Consider the following 19,884-nt stretch of genomic DNA (forward strand, 5'->3'; position numbering starts at 1 on the left):
AGAATCATTTGAGCTCATGAGTTTGAGACCAACCTGGGCAACACACAACAGAGAGAGAGAGAGAGTGACGGGGAGAGGGAGGGGAAATAAAAGAGAAAAAGAAAGTCAGGATTTTTTTTTTAAAATATTACAGAACATTTCCAACTATAAATATTAAGTAGGCACTGTGCCTCTGTGTGTATAGGGTGTGGAAAGTGGAATCAAAATATTTTTTCTACCTCATTTTGATTTAAAAGTTCCTTTCCAAGTGAGGCTTACAACATAATGGAAATAACATAATTTTTAAAGAAAAATCCCAGTTCCTATTCTGCTTTTTTATTTGCTGGATTTGGATAGTATTATGTGAACCCATATGTGCAGTATATTGCAAATATAAGTGCTCTCACATATCTTATCAGAAGGAAGTCCAATATCTTCTCTTTGGGTCTTGTTTTTCTAAATTGTCTGGCAATTCCCATGGGTATAGATAGTGCTCTAGCAGATGTGGTGGGTCTAGCTTTTCCCAAAGGGAAACAGTTCCACAGGGTGATACTGAAAATTGGTTCTTACTGTATGACCAATAGTGCTGATTCAATGCTAATCCTACTTCCTGTGTCTGCCTCTCTCATGCATTCTGAAGGATTGTACTCTGACTCGTAAGGTACCCCTCTTGGGTACACGGAGCATAACTCCGGGTATTGTGTTCTTTTAGTCTCCTGCAAGCCATTTTTCTCATATCATGTGGGTCAAAATCTTTTCATATGCCTGCCCCTTCTCAGGCCAAGGACTCCTAAACCCCTTCCACCCAGAATCCACCCTTGGGAATTGGGCTGGTGGCAGCTCCTTTTCTAGACTCCAAGCACCAGCATTCTCATTCTTCTCACTCTTTCCCTGAGTGGGAAATAAATCACCCATCCTTCCAAAAAGTGTTCTCTGCAGTGATTTACCAGGTACCTTAGCCTCTCAGGGAAGACTCCTCAAGGGATTGAAGGTACCCATAACCCACCATTTTTGGAGAGGATAGGAATGAGAGTGAGGGCTCTAGAATAATTGAAGTGATTATAGCGCACTCTAACCAACTAATTTGTGGTGGGCATTCTGCATGCTAATAATACCTGTCAGTGTTATTGTGAAGATGAAATGAGATGGTGCTAATAAAGATTAAAGAGCTGGGCACAATGGTGCATGCCTGTAATCCCAGCAATTTGGGAGGCTGAGGCAGGAGGATCTCATTTTTGAGGCCAGCTTCAGCAATTTAGTGAGGCCTTAAGCTACTTAGTGAGACTCTGAATCAAAATAAAAAGGGCTGGGGATGTAACTCAGTGTTAAAACATCCTAGGCTTCAATCCCCAGGCCCCTTAATCACCCCTCAAAAGAAAGTTTAAAGAGACATAGAAATGTTATTATCATTGTTATTCTGCCATTTTCTCTTTAAATTCCTTCAAAGGGGGGAGATGCCCATTGGCTTATGACAAATGACCTTTTCTTCTCCACCCTCATTTTGTAATACCAACTTTGCATTAGCCCTATATGTATTTTTTAAACTTACCAACGTTTTTCTCTCACTGGACTTCTGCAGACATAAAAGTTAAAATTCCCCATTATGTAAGCTCAGAGAGCCTTATTCTTTTCCTTCTTGGCACATATAACAATATAAAATATGCAGGAGAATTGGTGATAACTGGTTTAATATGTTTCTTCTCTGGACACTAGCACCAAGGCTAGTGAGCATGTCTGCTTTGTTCACTCCTAAAATGTTGAAGTATGGTTCTCAGAGCCCAGCTTTAAACTATTCTCCTATAGATGAAAAGTTCTGTTAGATTATAGGGAGAGTTGAAAGATAGACTGAGTTAGCTTTCTCCTATCTTCCTGAGTGGAAATTTTATGTAGTTTTATATTAATAAATATAAATTTTAAATTAATAAATATAAATATAAATGCTTCTTTTCCAGGTTATCATTGTCACTGTGTTCAAACAATAGAAACATATGACTCTGCTGTTTCTTTCTGCCAAAGAATAAATTATGTATATGTTGATTGTTGAAAAGAAAGGTTGTGTGTTATAGAAGCATTTAAAATATGTGTTCTTTTAAACTTGTTACCAGACCTTACATCATCTCTCTTTAAACATAAGGATGACCCCTAGTGGATACTCTCTGCACAGTTGACTGTTTGGAAGATCAGGAACCCCCAAGATGAAGCTCAATTATAGTTCACACTAGGATTTAGAAGTTACAAAGAAGACTTAATTTATGAGACTGGTAGCTACCATTCCAGCACTTACCTGTATTAATGACTTTCAAAATTACTTTGATTTTATACAGAATTTTCTTTCTATAAATAAAACAATGAAATGGTAAAAAACTTTGGAATGTCTTATCAGTAACTCATTCCAAATACTTATGGGATTTTTATGTCCCATCCAGCCCTTATAGTTGTATACAAAGAGTTTTTACATACACAGTTGTAATTATACTGTGTACATAATATTTTGTATTATTACTTGACATTTAGACTAAAGTATCTACATAATCTACATATTTTCATATGTAGTGTCTCCTTATGTTGATACACACAATTAATGCCATCTTTGCTTTCAGATTTTCCTTACCATCACATTGAAACTGCAAACTTTATTCAAAATGTGGAGACTTTTTTCAGGTAGATCCTGAAATCTGCTTTGAGTGTGAAACCCTGAGCAAGGAATGGTTCACCTTCAGGCAGCATTTTGACTGCCCAGCTTAGGTTACACAGGTTGTTAAATAATGCTCTCTGCCCTCTTATACCCCAGACACACTTCCTCATCCTCAATAAACTGGTGTCCTTGCCAGAAAGTTTAGCTGGGAATAAACCTTTCAGCTTTGAAGCCAGGGGTACTTAACCACTGAGCCACCTCCCTAGCCCTTTTTTATATTTTATTTAGAGACAAGGTCTCCTTCACTGAGTTGCTTAGGGCCTTGCTAAATAGCTGAGGCTGGCTTTGAACTCATGATCCTCCTGTCCAGTCTCTGGAGCCGCTGGGATTACAGGCGTGTGCCACTGTGCCCTGCTCAGCTTTTTAAAAATCCATCCAGGACATAGTTTTCTACCTTTCTCTCCCTCCCTGCAAATATACTAATTTGCCAGTTGCTTTGGGGGAAAGTATAATTGATTTCAGGAGGTTGGAAAATCTTGATCAGAGTTTCATATTTATCTAATATGCTAAGAACTCCATATTATTTTAAACTTAATAGGTTTTGACCTTCAATTAAGAAAATCCAACATAATTGGGGCCAAACTTCCAGTATATGAGCACTTGAGAGACACACTTAAAACATATCCAAACCATAACAGAAATGATCTGCAAAAGACATTTAATCTGAATTTTGTGTAGAGAAAAAGTATCATATGTGAGGACAAAAAAGTTTTTGAATTTTTTTTCCTTATGTGGATTTAGGATTGCCTAATCTTGTAAGTGGGGCAAATGGTAGGTAAACTGTTTTCTAAGAGGTTTCTGTGGATATTTCTTGAGTTGTATTAATAGCAAAATTATATTACACTGATTGTTCCCTTAAACATTAAACCTGGGCTGGAGTTGTGGCTCAGTGGCAGAGCACTTGCCTAGCATGTGTGAGGCACTGGGTTCGATTCTTAGCACCACATATAAATAGATAAAATAAATGGTCCATTAACTACTAAAAAATAAATAAAGAAATAAACCTATTTCTTTTCCTTATAACATAGGGAAGAATGTAATAGGGAATTCATATTCACCAATAGATTATGCATTATTATTTATTATCTCTTGAGCCAAAGGTTAGAAACATAAGTAGTGTATGTTTATGTTGATCTTCATACTTCATCTATTATCTTTTGACAAAGAGAATGATTCAGGTTTGTTCTCTTTGCTTATGTTATTCTCTGCTTTCTTATTGTGAAAAGTGTTAATTTTCCAAGAGGTTAAATTAATATATAACAATATGTCAAGTGTCATGAAAAACGTGGATGAACTAAAATTTTGTTATTTAATGAATGCAAGTATCCTTTCATTTTTTATCATTTTTTTATTTCATGTGTTTATTAAAGGATGTGCTATAAATATATTTTAGTATTTTCAAGAAAAGAAAAACATGAATGTTTTATGAGGTTAACTAGATATCGGCTGTTTAGTTAACATTTTATACAAAGTGCTATAATTTTTTTATTTCTGAACATTAAAAATAAGAGTATTTTGGAGGTGGGGCTGGGGCTCAGGAGAGGCACTGGATTCAATCCTCAGCACCACATAAAAATAAAATGAAGATATTATATCCACCTATAACTAAAAATAAATATTAAAAAATGTATTTCAATTAAAAAATACAACATAATTTTATTTCTTCTTAATACTTAGTTATTTCCTTGATGTTCTGTAGTAAACATCTATATCCAGAAGAGAGAACTTTTTTTAATTGTAGAAAACTCTTATAACTCAGTACAGCCTATGGAATATATACAGATCATCCTAAACCGTATCACTTAGGAATAACTGCCATTGAACTATTTAACTATATAACTATTTGTTATATTTGCTTCCAGTATTTCTAGTGTACCTAGACATCTATTTATAAATCTTATATTTTAAAATAAACTTCAGTACCTGGAAATTAAAAATTTGTAAAAGTCATATGAATTAGAGATTGATTAATCACATTCAAAAAGATTAGTAATTATAGTTCCTATGAATTCACTTTATTTGTTTTTATTTTATTTTTTAAAAATCTTTATTTTATTTATATGTAGTGTTGAGGATCGAACCCAGGGCTTCACACATAGTAAGTGAGCGCTCTACCTCTGAGCCACAACTCCAGCCCCACTTTGTTTTCACACAACTTTCTTTAGATAGTCTTTTGTGAACTTGAAGTAGGTGTATTACACATGTGAACAAGGTTGTTCTCTCTGAAGTCCATATTGCTGTGATATTGTGCTTTGAGCACCTGAGAAATACTCACCAAAAATATTTGGTCAGCTACTTATTAAAATTGGAAATTGACCTTTGCTTTCACTTCCAACAAACTATAACAAAATGGTTGTCATGATTTTAGACCTCAAAAAGACCTGGTCTGCTTGAATAACCAGATTTCTTCCCCAACCCCCATTATTTTAAATTTATTTTTATGTGGTGCTGAGGATCGAACCCAGTGCTTCCCATGTGTTAACCAGTTTTCTAAGGGAACTGAGACACATGTTCCAGAGCTGTTCACTAATATTGCTTGGTGAAGCTCTTGGCTAAGTGTCACCTGACTCTCAGTTCTCATCAGAAGACTATTTGTGTTAAATTTTCTTGTAATTTGATCTGTGAAAACCTCATTTTCTCTTAATTCTTCTCGAATCAACTAGGAGTTCCCCTGCCTATCATTTCTTTGTAATATTTTTATTCTTTAGCCCACATTATCATCTTTCTCCTGTTCTAATTAATTACATTGAAAAACACCAAGCAAAGTATAAGAGAGAGGAATACTTAAAAAAAATAAAAAGTCCTTTGTGTTCATCCTTTTTGAAATGAAATTACCCTTTGGATTATTAACTGATTTGGAAGTATCATATTTCTTAGCATAGTAGTTTGATCTGTTCTTGAAAATCTGCTTATTTAACTAATAAAATAAATAGTGATAGGTAATTCAGTTGTATGCTCATTATGACCAAGCTGGTATTTTAAAACTTAATGTTCTACATCAAATCATTTTCTCTGTGCATATTTATAAGCGAAGTAGCTCCTGTGTGCTAATCTGATTTTCTTCCTGTGTTATTGGATCATACAAGTAAAAATAGCTTTTTGTTCTCTATTTAAAGTCATTTGGAGAGAGAGAAAGAGAGTGTTTGTGTGTTTGGGTTTATTTCTTGTTTGTTGTTTGAGATAGGGTCTTGCTGAGTTGCAAAAGCCAGACTTGAACTTGTGATTGTCCTTCCTCAGCCTCCCATGTAGCTTGGATTGCAGGCATAGACCGCTGTGCCCAACTTTGAATATGTTTTAAGTAGTTTCTTTAGGTGTCTGAAAATGTTATTTGGAAGGATTTTTTGTAGAATTTTTTGCATGATTGCAAGGGTTAGGTGTTTGTAGGTTTGCTTTTTTGTTTTCTTTCACCCCCTTTTTAAAAATGTATCTAACTGCTGTCTCTAAATCCTGAAGCAGTTAGATGCTCCTAAACTAAATTGTTCATCCTGATTACTTTCTTTTTTTAAGAGTTTTGAGAGCTTTATTTTATAGCCTTTTTAATAATCATTTTGGTTAAGACCAGTAGAATTAGACACACTAATATTTGCATCTGGTTCATTTGTTCCTGAAGTCAACTAATTCATGTCTCTGTTCCTTTTCCTGTAAAAAGAGGATAACAGTGGTGCTTACTTTATAGATCTGTGGTGAGAAATAAATGAGATAAAAGGTAACACAAAACAAATACTTAAATATTAGCTTTTATTATTATAGACTAGGGGGGTTAGTAAACATTTTCCGTAAAAGGCCAGATGGTATGTCCTTTAGGCTTTAAAGGCCAGTTTGTCACAGCTACTCAACTCTGCCTTTACAATGTGTATGCCTTTACAATGTGCATTTACTATGTTAATGATGAGCCAGGCCATGTTCCAATAAATCTCTTCATGAAAACAGTTTGCCATATTAGGCTTGTAGTCTATAATTTGATGACCCCTGTTCAAGACTAATAAAAACTAAAAAATTTTAAAAATGTATGGAAAATATTAAGAGTTCAGTATAGCTCTTCTGTAAAATGAATTATCAAGAGAATTTAGATAGATTAAAAACTTCAATTTACAACCTTAGACATTTAAAATTTCAGTGTCTTAAGACATGTTTTGCTCAGTTAACATATTTTATAATAAAAATCTCAACCAGGAACCATTTAAAAAAAAAACAGTATTTATTGACCTTCACAATTTTTGTTATTAACCCTTTGTGTCTACAAATATGAAAACATTTGGGCAACTTAAATGCCCTTCTATAGTATATAGGTTGATTAGTTTTTGGTACATTCACAAAATAGAGTACATACAATATAAAAAGAGAGTAAAGAAGCTCCTTATGTATTGATATGGAATGATTTCCAGAATATGTAGTTAAGAGCAAAAAGCAAGGTGCAAAAAGAATGCACGAGTATGTTGCTTTTTCTATAAGAAATAAACAATGACAACAACAAAACAACCGAGCATTTCTAGATCCCTAAAAACCCATTAGTGGAGAATATCCCAACATGTACTCTTCCCTTACTACCTTAAAGACAGTATATAAAAAATAATCTAGGACTGGGGACGGGGGTAGTAGTATTGTACTTGCCTAGGATGTACGAAGTCTTGAGCTCAATTCTCTGGTATTGCAGAAAAGAAAAAAGGTCTAACCTTTAAGGCAAAACAAAAAAAAAAAAAAAAAAAAAAAGTTTTGGAGGCCTGGAATTTGGGCAGGGCTCGTATTGATGATTGTTTTGCTCCATATATTACCAGATGGGGCCCTTAAGTTTTTTTCCATCTAGTAGATGGGCTACTCTGGGCCATCTGAGATGGATCATTCACGTATCTGATACCTTGCCAGGTAGAAGGCTGAGCTCATCTGAAACTGTCTTACATGTGGCATCTCTAACATGCTAACCATTTTTTTTTTAAAGAAAGAGTGAGAATGAGGGGGGGGATTTTTTTTAATATTTATTTTTTAGTTTTTGGCGGACACAACATCTTTGTTTGTATGTGGTGCTGAGGATCGAACCTGGGCCGCTCGCCTGGGGCCGCACGCATGCCAGGCGAGCGCGCTACTGCTTGAGCCACATCCCCAGCCCCTGCTAACCATTTTTTAATTATTATTTTGCAATACTGGGGATTGAACCTAGGGGTGCTCTACCACTTGAGCTACATAACCATCCCTTTTTATTTTATTTTGAGACAGGGTCTCACTAAATTGCCCTGCTGGCCTCAAACTTATGATTCTCATACTTCAGCCTCCTAAGTAGCTGGAATTACAGGCTGTGCCACCATGCCTGGCTGCTAATAGTTTTTTTTTTAAAAAATGAAATGACTGTGCTGCACATGATGGTGCATGCCTGTAGTCCCAGTGACTTGTGAGGATGAGGCAGGAGGATCACAAGTTCTAGGCCAATCCCAACAATTTAGCAAGACACTGTCTTAAAATTAAAAGTGAAAGAGGCTGGGGATGTAGCTTTAGTGGTAGAGTGCCCCTGGATTCAATCCCTAGTACCATAATAAACAACAGACAAACAAAACACTAATCCCCGCAACTCAGGAGGCTGAGGCCCAAAGGATCACAAATTCAAGACCAGCCTCAGCCACTTAGTGAGACACTGTCTAAAAATAAAAAGGACTGGTGATGTGACTCTGTGGTAAACTACGCCTAGGTTCAATTTTCAGCAAACACCCCCCACCCCGCACCCCTGCCCTGCACACCAAATAAGACACGATGTTGTCATTTTGAATCTCATTTCTTCTCTTCTTGGGTACATGGGCTATGGCTTGTACTCCCCAGAATTATGTTGAGTGTGTTTTTTGTTTTTTAATTTTTTGCTGCATAAGCAGATTCTCAGCAGTGGGGGAGGGGTCTGGAACAAAGCACTTACTGCACAGATGACATCTTACTCTATGGGGCACTTAATTTGCTATGTATAAACTGCCTTGCTAGTCACAACTAAGTGCTGTATAAGAAACTTAAAATATGCCTTAAAAAAGAAGGAGGGGCTGGGGTTGTGGCTCAGTGGTAGAGTGCTTGCCTAGCATGCGTGAACCCAGGCCCTGGGTTCAATTCTCAGCACCATATATAAATAAGTAAAATAAAGGTCCATCAACAGCTAAAAGATATTAAAAATAAATAAAGAAAGAAAGATGGAAATTTGGGCTGGGGTTATAGCTCAATGGTAGTGCACTTGCTGGTACGTGTGAGGGCATTGGGTTGGATCCTCAGCACCACATACATACATACATACATGCATAAAAGGTATTGTGTCCATCTACAAGTAAAACAAAAACTTTTTTTTTAAAGAAATTCTGCAGTATACGACAACATGGATGAATCTGCAGGAAGTTTAAGTGAAATAAAATAGTTATGTAAGGACAAATATGTACGATTCCACTTATATCAGATATCTTAAATAATCAAAACTCATAGAAAGAAAGTATAGTGATAGTTGCCAGGGGCCATGGTAAGAGAGAATGAGGGCTTGCTATACAGCAGGTGTAAAGTTTCATTTATGCAAGATGAATAAGATGTTATGTAGTATTATGCCTACAGTTACCAATACTATGTTGTCCACTTAAATTTTTGTTAAAAGGGCAGCTCCCATGTTAAGTGTTCTTACTACATTTTTTTTTTTAAAGAAATGACTTAGCAATTAACCATCTTGAGGGGGAAAAGTAACATCAGAACCTAATGAATTTTTTTCTGCTTCTGTCCCCCTTCCATGGGTTCTTGGTAAGATAGTAAATGGCAGAGTATGGGGACAGATCAGGCACTAGAAAGGGACAGGCTCAGTGGTGACTGCCGTTGAAAAAGGGGCTGGTAGACTTGACTTGAAGCTTTGTATGACAAGCCCCTCCCCCCCTTTTGCTTGAATTGTGTTTATCTGAAGCGACTTGTGATGTGGCAGCTGATGTTCCTCCAACTCTTCTTTCTATCACTGTGCAAATTATGGGATCATATAAACATTCCCTCAATTCCCTATCACCATCACACCTTGGAGTTTCTGGGAGGGCCTTTTCATTCTATACTATATAATTCTGCTATTTCTCTGTCAGCCTCTTGATGGTTATAGTTCTAAGTTGATAATTTTGAGTCCTTTGTCTTTGCATCATATTTAGGTATATAAAGCTCTCCAACCTTAACTGTAGATGGGGTAATAGTACCTACCTCAGTGTTGTGAGAATGTTTCAAGTGCTAAGAAGGTGTTAGGTGTTATTGTTATTGGATAAATGTCTTTCAAACTTCCTTTTTCAGAAACTGATTCAGCAGGACAGAAGGAACATAGAAACCAGACTCCTGCTCCAGCTGCAACTCAAACTTCCGCTCCCTCTAAGTACCACCGATCTAGGTCTGGAGGAGCCAGGGATGAGCGATACCGATCAGGTAAGAAGGAACTACAGAAATTATCAACTCAGTAGTTTTTACTGATCATAGTGTGAACTGTGTATTCTGAGAGCTTCTAATATTTGTTCTATTTTTTTTTCCCTTTAGGCATTAACAGGTCTATATCAATTCATTCATCAAGCACTTATTTAGTACCTACTATGTGTCAGGTGTAGTAGATACTCAATATTTGGTGATGATAAAGCAACATTTAAGACCATTTCTGCCCTTAAGGAATTAAAGAAGAGCCAGAGCCAGGCATAGTGGTGCATCACTGTAATCCTAGATGTTCAGGTGGCTGAGGCAAGAAAATCACAAGTTTGAGGCCAGCCTGGGCAACTTAGTGAATAAGCTGGGAATATATAGCTCAGTAATATATCCACTGAACCCACTGGTAACCTGGGTTCAATCCCCAGTACTGGGGGAGGTAGGGTGGGGTAGAGAAGAAGAGAAAGTGAAGAGTTAGGTCATGTGGGTTGGTACTATGAGAGGTTAGATACATATATACATAAAATTTTATACATGGGATATATAGCTCAGAGGCAGAACACTCCTGGGTTCAATTCCCACTACCACAAACAAACAAGCAATACAAGAGTTAGCTAAGGAAATAGCACCAGATAGTAGACCCAAAAATAACTCTTCATGGCCAGAAATTAAGAATGTAAAGATTAGAAAGAAGTGGGAGGTGAGGCCAAGAAACATTACAAGAAACCAAATCTTCAATGTCATTTAGGTTTTGTAGCAGATAAGTAACCTAATCAGGTTTTTATTGTTCTTGTTGCTCAAATCCAGTTGCAAACTGCATGCTCTACCACTGCTGTGTGCCAGTGTTAAGTAGATATTTTAAAGAAAGGAAGGAGTAAAAGTACTTATTAAGTACTTATTAACAGTGGATTAGAGGAACGAAATACTGGAAGTAGCAAAGCGTGTCAGGAGCTCCTGTTTGTTGCCAAGTACCCAAGTCTGAGTTCCTAAGTTCTCAGTGTTGCCTCTTCAGGCTGGGCCCAGGTCCAGAAGCAGCATGTTCTAACCAGTTTAGAAGGGTTTTAGCCTTTACAACTATTATCTCTGGCCTTCTGAGATACTTTGTGTTTTCCCCCTTGGTTTTTCTTTTTTCTTTGTTTGTTACAACACATAATAAGAGGATTAGTAAGGAACTGAAAAGATTATATTGTGTGTCCAAGATGATCATATATAGAAAAAGGTATTTAGTACTATAGAGTTTTGATTGTTACCTACAAAAATCCATCTGTGGTCTCTGACCTCGTTCTCTTTTGTACCAGTTCTTTCAGATTATGAGAAAGTGAGTTTATGAATCATATACTAGTCAGCAGGCTGTGGAGACAAGGTTGTGTAAGGGTACTAATGAGAATTTAACAGTCAGGTTTGGGAGTTTTTTCACTAGGACATTTTTTTTTGCACATGTGGGGAGGTACTAGCAAGAAATAGGCCAGAAAGTGTGGTGGTGGTGGTGGTGGGGCTGTGATGAAGGAACGAAAAAGATGAACTGTTGAAAAAGGCTGAAGATACTGAAAGTTATGAGAGTGTTGTAATACTCTCAGTGAATGGGAACATGAAAGGGGCATGCAAGCACTGAAATATTTGGTGGGGAAAAAAAATCACACTTTTTCAATCCAGGAATTTCAACTAAACAGCAATGAAAGCTCAGCACATTGGAGAAATTGATAGTCTGGGAGAATTCTGGCCTCTCTGAAACCAACAGCGGCTGCAGAGTTGAAACAAATAAGTTGCAGAGGTTGATGGTAGCTGAACTTTCACTTCTCTACTATTCTGGTCATGGGAAGAGTTACATTTACGAATCACATGCAAACATAGGTTAAGAACATAGGATATGTTTAGTGAAACTTGCAAGATTTCAGAAAAAAAGTGATGGGTAAACAGGAAGTGTATAATAATAATAATAATGCCCCAGAGTGCAACTGGAAAATGCTCTTTTAGTTAGTGGATGCTTGTTAACATCTATACCATATCAAAGGATCAAAATAAAATCTGCATACATTCAGCATTTCATGTTTCAGGCACTATTGTAGGCTTATATATTTATTCAGTGTTTAGGCCATCTGATTTGTTTCTGTTTCTTTTCTTTTCCCCCTGGCACCAGGGATGTAGCTCAGGACTCCACCCTTGCTAGGGCAAGTGCTCAACCAGTGACCTATATTCCCATCCCTTTTTATTGTATTTTGAGATAGGGTCTCATCTGATTTTGTTCTTTGTGCTTAGCCAAAAGAGACCTTATATTTCAATATGTTACCTATTCAGTATCTCTTTTTTCTGCACAGCAAGGCACCCATGTATGGCATAGTCTCAAGCATAGAAAACACAATTAATGCTTAAGATGGAAATTGATCTTGGTTTAAACCATTCTGAATATTTTGATGTTAATCTCTTGAAAAATTAGCTATTCCAATGAAAACAGCAAAAGGAAAACAAAAAAGGACTTTGAGGATATATTTGTATCGTTCAGCTGAAACGTTTGTATTGAAAAATAATACCCAGCTTTCACTTGCTTCTAGCAGAGAAGTCTAAAGTCATCTTTGTCTGGGGACTGAACTTTGGAAGTGATTTCTTTATCAAATATGGATTGTATGCTGGTGAATGAATCTAAGAGGCTGCCAGTTCTTATCTGACACTAACATTTGGGCATAGGCTTATCATGTCAGAAAATAGTTGTGGTTTGATTTGTTTTATGATCTGATGCTGTGAATCCTTATGGTGTGGAAGAACATGCTCTGTAATTATTATCAGAATATCACAGGCTTCCTAAAGCTTTATCAGTGAATAATTTCCTAGCTTTTTAAAGTTTGCTGTCATATGTTTCATATCATATGTAAAAATACTTTGGGAAATGTACTGTTTTTAATTAGATCAAATGTGAGCATTTGATTTGCTATTTTCTGTTATTGAAAAAGTGCTTTTTCGGAGGACTTGGTGATGTATACTTATAATCTCAGTGGTTCTGGAGGCTTAAGTAGGAGGATCTCAAGTTTCAAAGCCAGCCTCAGCAACTGAGCAAGGACTTGAGTAACTCTGTGTGACCTTGTCTCAAAATAAAAAATAAAAAGGGCTGGGGATATGGCCCAGTTGTTAAGTGCCTTTGGGTTCAATCCCTGGTACCTTCCCTCCCACACACAAGAGTAATAGCTCAAAAGTGTGGCAATATCTTTAAAACTTTAGATATTTATACTCTTTAACCTGGAAATTTTACATTTAGGAATTTGTTTTATACAGATACCAACATATGTACATAAGGATGTTTGTTGTAATATTGTTTAAAATAATATAGTGGTTAAACAAATTATACATATGTGTACACAGTGGAATTTCTAGGAAGGCTGATTTTTCTTCTTGGTTTTTTTGTTTTGTTTTGTTGTTGGTAATGGAGATCAGATCCAAGGTTTCATGCATGGTAGGCTAGCACTATACCCCTGAGCTGCATCCCTAGCTATAGGAAATTTGTTTTAAAAGAAAAACTGAGGTAGACCTGTTTGTACAGATATGAAAAGATACTCAGAATACAATTTTTTAAGTAAAAAAGGCAAGACAATATGCAGTATGTGGTCTGATTTTTGTAAAAACTAATAATGTTATTGTATACATTTGTATTCAAATACAACAAAACCTGGAAAAATATACCAAACTTTTGAGATGAGATATTTTTGGGAGGTGCTGGATCTAGGAACATTTTTCACTTTGGCATATGTTGGTAGATCTTTTTGCATCATATACAGTTTTATTGTAGTAAATACATAAAATTTATATATGTTAATCATAAACAAAAATAATAAGCATAGGCTTTTAACGTGACAGCCATGGATTAATGATTTAAAGTTTTAAATATGATGATGATGATGATGATGATGATGATGGTGGTGGTGATGGTGGTGTAGTACTGGGGATTGAACTCAGGGGCACTCTACTACTGAGCTACATTCTCATCCAATTTTTATTTTTTTAATTTTCAGACAGGGTCTTGCTAAGTTGCCTAAGCTGGACTTGAACCTCTGATCTTCCTGCCTCAGCCTCGAAGTTGCTGGGATTAGAGGTGTGCACCACTGCTGCCAGCTTAAATCAGTTTTTGTATTAAATAATTTTTACTTCAGGTTTAGATTCCTTTGACTTAATGTTGGGAACTAAATGCAAGGATAACTTTATCAACCTAGTTGTGGACTTTTATCTTTGTCCAAATCTGATCCCTAATCTAGTGTGACATTTGCTAAAAGTGGCCTGTACTAGTGCTACAGGATCCTTTTCTTCCTATATTAATATATTCCTTATACAACAGAAGATAAATGAATTTGGTGCATTTTTTGTAGACCTCCCATGATTTGAACACAGTTTTAGATGCTGGAAAAACACAGATTAAAAACCTAAGAGTCCTTTTTTCAATGCATATTCTGCACAATACAGGGTTTAGAAGCAGCATCAGAGAGGGAGGTAGAGGAAGGCACACAATGTTAAACATCTGTAAGTGGTATTATCTGAGCCATTCTGAAGGATGAATAGCTGTTTGCTATGTAGATATTTTAAGCAAAAGAAACATAATGTGTGAAGGCATACAATGTAAAATATATATTGTACTTTATAAATAAAATTCCACTCCCCTTCCTGACTCAGCATAGAGTTAAATTTATTTATGGAGCTAGAAAACTAACTTTTGGAATTCATTTGGAAAAAATGTAAGAATAGCTGGGAAAATACTTGAGAAAAGCTCTGGGAGACTCAAAACTGCAAGGTATTGAAATATACTACAAAGGCTCTGTAATTCAAACAGTGTGGTATGCCATATAAATTGGCAGGCAGAACATTCAATAGAGCAAGAAGTTCAGAAATTGACCAAATTGACCAAAATACACCTGAGAACTCAGTATATTACATAGATGGATCAGAGATCTACTCGTAAGAAAGAAAACATCAAGTGAATTTTTCTATAATGCAGTTTTATAAAAAGGATTTTAGCTGAGACTCAAAATTCAGTTGTAAAAAATACAATATAAATTTATCCTCTTGACTGTGTATGTATGTAAATATAAGAGAGAAAGAAAAAGAAGTAAGTGAGTAGATAGGTAAGGGATCTTGCTCTGTTGCCCAGGCTGGTCTTGAAGTTGTGGACTCAGCCCCCACCCGACCTAAGCCAAGAATACTAGTCTGTGTCACTACACCCAGTTCCTCTTAACAACCCTCCTTCTTTGGAGCTGTGGATCAAGTCCACTGCCTTGCACATACTAGGCAATTACTCTTCCACTGAGCTACATCTCCAGCCTCTTGACACTTTTTAGGTGTACAGTAGAGGATTGTTAACTGTAAACACAATGCTATACAACAGACCTTTAGAAGTTTTTCATCTTGCATGATTCAAACTTTACTACTGTTAAATAGCAACTCTCCTTTTTTCCCCCACACCTCAGACTTCAACAACCACCTTTCTACTTTATGTTCCTATGAGTTTTATTAGTTTAGATATGTCACTGAAGAGACTCATGCACTATTTGTCTTTTTATGGCTTAGTTCACTTAGCATAACATTCTCAAGGTTCAGCCATATTGTAGCATATGAGATAATTTCCTTTGTAAGAATGAATAATATTCATTTGTACTTATGTCACATTTTCTTTAACAGTTCAACTGTGATGGATATTTAGGTTGCTTCTACATCTTGGTTATTATGAATAATTCTTCAGTAAACTTGGGGATGCAACTACCTCATCAAAATCCCACTTTCAGTTCTTTGGACATATACCTGGAAATGGGAGTGCTGGGTCTTGTGGTAGATCTATTTTTAATTTCTTGAGGAATTCCAGTACTGTTTTCCATAAAGGATGCACTGTTTTATAGTCCCGTCAGCAGTATATACAAAGTCCAGTTTCACTACATCCTCATTAACATTTGTCATTTTCTCTTGTCTGTTGAATTATTATTTTTTTTTAATAATGAGCAGCCCAATAGGTGTGAGGTGATATAGTTCCTGTGGATTTGATTTGTATTTCCCTGATAGTGATGCTGAGTATCTTTTCATGATTATTGGCCATTTGTATATCATCTTTGGAAAAAATGGCTATTCAAGTCTATTATACATCTTTCTGATGCTGTGACAAAATATCTAAGAAAAATCAACTTATAAGGAGCAAAGATTTATTTTGCTTTCAGAGGCTTTAGTGAGTGATTGCTTGGCTCTTGCCTTTGAGCCTGTGGTGAGGTAATACATCATTGCAGGGAGCATATGGCAGAGGAAGCTGGTCACCTTGTGGCAAGGAAGCAGACAGGGAGGGGAAGGAGCTGGGGTCAAACAGCCCCTTCAAGGGCACTCCCCCAATAGGCTAACTCTTTAATTAGGACCCATCTCCTAAATGTTCCCCTACCCCCAACAGCACCATTACCTGGGGAATAGGCCTTTAACACACGAACTTTTGGGGAACGTATAGGATATAAAACACAACAAAGTCCTTTGCCCATTTAAAAAATTGGATTATTGAGGTTTCATTTTTGTGAAGTTATAGAAATTCTTTATGTATCCTAAGTATTAACTTTTTATCTGATACATGATTTGAGAGTATTTTCTTTCATCATGTGGGTTGCCTTTTTATCTTCTTGACTATTTCCTTTGCCTTGCAGAAATTTTTAGTTTGACGAAGTTTGTCTATTTTTTGCTTTTGGTTCCTGGACTTTTGGTTCCAAATCCAAGAAATCATCGCCCATTCCAACATAATCTTTCCTTCTATGTTTTTATCTAATTTAGTTTCAGGTCTTACTTGTAGATCTCTAATCCATCCTGAGCTACTTTTTGTATATGGTGTAAGATAAGGGTTCATTTTCATTCACTTGAGTGTGAATATGTAGTTTTTATGTCACCATATAGTAAAGAGACTGTCTTCTCCCCATTATGTAGTCTTTACATCCTTGTTGAAGATTATTTGATCATATATTCCAGGGTTTATTTTTGGACTCTGTTCCATTGGTCTGTATATAAGGCCCCCCCTAGTTTTGTTCCTCTTTCTGGAGATTATTTTTGCTATATGGGGTCCACTGAGATTTCATAAAAATTTTAGGATTTTTGTTAATTCTGCAAAAAATTCAAATAGGAGTTTGAAAAGGAGTGCATTAAATCTGTAGTTTGGTTTGGTTGTGGACATTTAAACCCATTAAGTTCCAAAGGGTTATGTATATTTTGACAATAAGTTGTTGGTTTCACATGGCATGGACTGTTTTGACATTGTCATCATTCTTGCCTTTTTGAAAGTAATATGGCTTCTCATATCAAATCTGGTATTATTTTGGACAGTAATAGGTCTGGGAGTGTAGACTTTCTTTGTTCTCCTGATGATTTCTGTGGCATTGGTTTGTGTGTGTCAAACAGATGTCTCTTGACAAAAAAATGAATTTTTTGTCTTTGTCACAAATTTGTGAATAATCCATGCATTTATTTTTTTTTAAAGTTTTTATTTGTTCTCCTTACATATATATGACAGTAGAGTGTATTTGACATATTATACATACATGGAGTATAACTTCCTGTTCTGTGGTTGTATATGATGTAGAGTTATGTTGGTAGTGCATTTATACCCGCACACAGGAAAGTTGTGTCTGATTCAATCAGAGTTTTTCTAATCCGTGCATTTGTGAGACACATTTCAATTATTCAAGTGAACAAAGGTCAATTTTTTTTTTACCTCTACTAAACCAGCCAATTGTGTTTTTCCCATATTGTCATTGAAATTGTCATAGGTACCCACTACCTTTGTTTGAGGCAATTGGCTCTACTCTTTCTTTTTTTCCATCATTGAATAACCCTCTTTCTTATTTTTTTAATCAGTCTTTTCAGTTTCAGAGGATACTTGTTTAGTCTGTTTTCCTTCATGGTGCCTGGTTGTTTGAGTTTCTGTTTCAAAATAAAATAAATGAAAAGGGCTGGGAATGTAACTCAGTGGTAGAGCACTCCTGGATTCAATCTGCAGTATGAGGGATTGGGGGAGGGGACAGAAATCCATCAGAATGTGATTGTAGATTCCTAACTTCAAGCAGTTGTAAAACTAACTTGCTCTCGGGACCTTTGCTCTATCACTGAGCCACACCCCCAACCCTGAGATACCAATTTTGAAATAAATGACAGTGTGTTTAGTCAACAGGTAAAATAAAATATTGAGAATATTGTGAACCAGGTTTCTTACTATTACAAATGGACAGGGGGAAATTAGAATGGATTTTGTGTTGTTGAATTGGAATTAGAATAATAGTTTGAACTCACTATTTTCAGTATTGATATGGATAAAATAGATTTTTGTATAAATACATGTTTATATTTATATTCCCTTATATTCTGAAAAGGCATAGAATAAAAATGACCCAAGAATACTGAGTACCCCTATTTTCAAGCTCTCAGTTTCTAAATACCATTTATTCTTCACTAAAAGAAGCTAGTACTCTTGGGAAAAGAGTACTAGATGAACCTGGAATAAATGAATGAAAAAAAATTGTCTATCAATTGATTGTTTGAGCAATCACGGTACTAGAAATAAAACCCAGGGCTTTATGCATATTAAGCAAGTGCTCTACCACTGAGCTACATCTCCAGTCCTTTAATTTAAATTTCCTGTTTTGTGTTTTATGTTTTCTCACTAAGTTGCCCAGGCTGGCCTTGGATTTTTGATCAGCCACCAGAATAGCTGGGATTATAGTTGTGTACCATTGTGCCCCATTGACTTGATTGTTTTTTCTTGCAGTACTGGAAATTGAACCCAGGCCTTTGCACAAGATAGGCGAGTGCTCTGCCGCTGAGTTATATACCTGTCCCTTTTAAAAAATTTTTATTTTGAGACGGGCTCACTAAATTACTGGATGTAACTAGCAGTTACCATTTTAACCAAGTACTTAAACTGTCATCAGTAATAGAGCAGATGCTACCTGACATCATGTTTTGAAAAAGAAACATTTCTTCTATGATATCCCTGCCAAATGCATAACCTAAATCTAATTATGAGGAAATATCAAAGAAATTCAAATTAAGGTATATTTGACAGTCAGTTTGTCCCAAAATGTCAAGGTTATAAAAGACAGAAAACTGAGACTATTCTAGATTATAGGAGAAAAAAAGACATAGGACAAATAAATATAATGTGTGATCCTGTATTAGATCCTCAATCAGGAGAAAAGGAACAGTAGGACATTATTGGGACAGTTGGCTTAATTGGAATATGGATTGTGAGTTAGATAATAGTGTGTATCAATGATGGATTCCTAGATTTGAATAAATGCACTGTGGTTGTATTAGAAAATTGTTTGTTCTAAGGAAATACATATTGAAGTATTTCTAGAATAAGAAGTGCTTATATTTGATCTCAGCAATTCATGTTGTTAGTCCTAAAAAAATTATTAGACTGTGTATTGAGGTAAAAATACTGAATCATTCTTGCTATGAATAGTAGCAAAAAAATAGGAATAACATAACATTTAATATTAAGGGGAAGCTTGAACAGTGGCACATTTCTACAGTGAAATATTGTGGAGCCCTTTAAAATTACGTTGTACCTCTATATAGTATGACGTTTCTAGTTTTGTTAGTAGATTTTCTTTGTTGCAAGAAACAGATGCTAACTCAGGCTACCTAAAATAGCTGGGGGTAGGCCACAGAAGCAAATAGAACAACTGAGAAATCCTTAGAAAGGGTGAGAGAACTTTGGAGAATCTCACCTTGAAATTCAGGGCCTTTCTTCTTTTTGGTGCACTGTCATCAATGTGACTCAGCCCTAGGATTTCAGTTCCTGATTCAGTTTAAATTCCCTAAAGAAGGATCTGATTGGA

At 35.9% G+C, this 19,884-nt stretch overlaps 1 protein-coding gene across 3 annotated transcripts in view; it reads left to right on the forward strand.

Moving 5' to 3' along the window:
* Positions 1 to 19,884, forward strand: part of DIP2B (disco interacting protein 2 homolog B) — a 249,975-nt gene that overhangs the window by 137,045 nt on the left and 93,046 nt on the right. For all 3 annotated transcript variants that reach the window (XM_081309072.1, XM_081309070.1, XM_081309071.1), the window contains exon 3: positions 9,941 to 10,069. In XM_081309072.1, coding sequence (XP_081165198.1) covers positions 9,941 to 10,069 — 129 coding nt within the window. The remainder of the gene's footprint in view (positions 1 to 9,940; positions 10,070 to 19,884) is intronic.

This window comes from Spermophilus citellus (assembly GCF_964194105.1).
Source record: "Spermophilus citellus genome assembly, chromosome: 10".
In the NCBI taxonomy this organism is placed as follows: domain Eukaryota; kingdom Metazoa; phylum Chordata; class Mammalia; order Rodentia; family Sciuridae; genus Spermophilus; species Spermophilus citellus.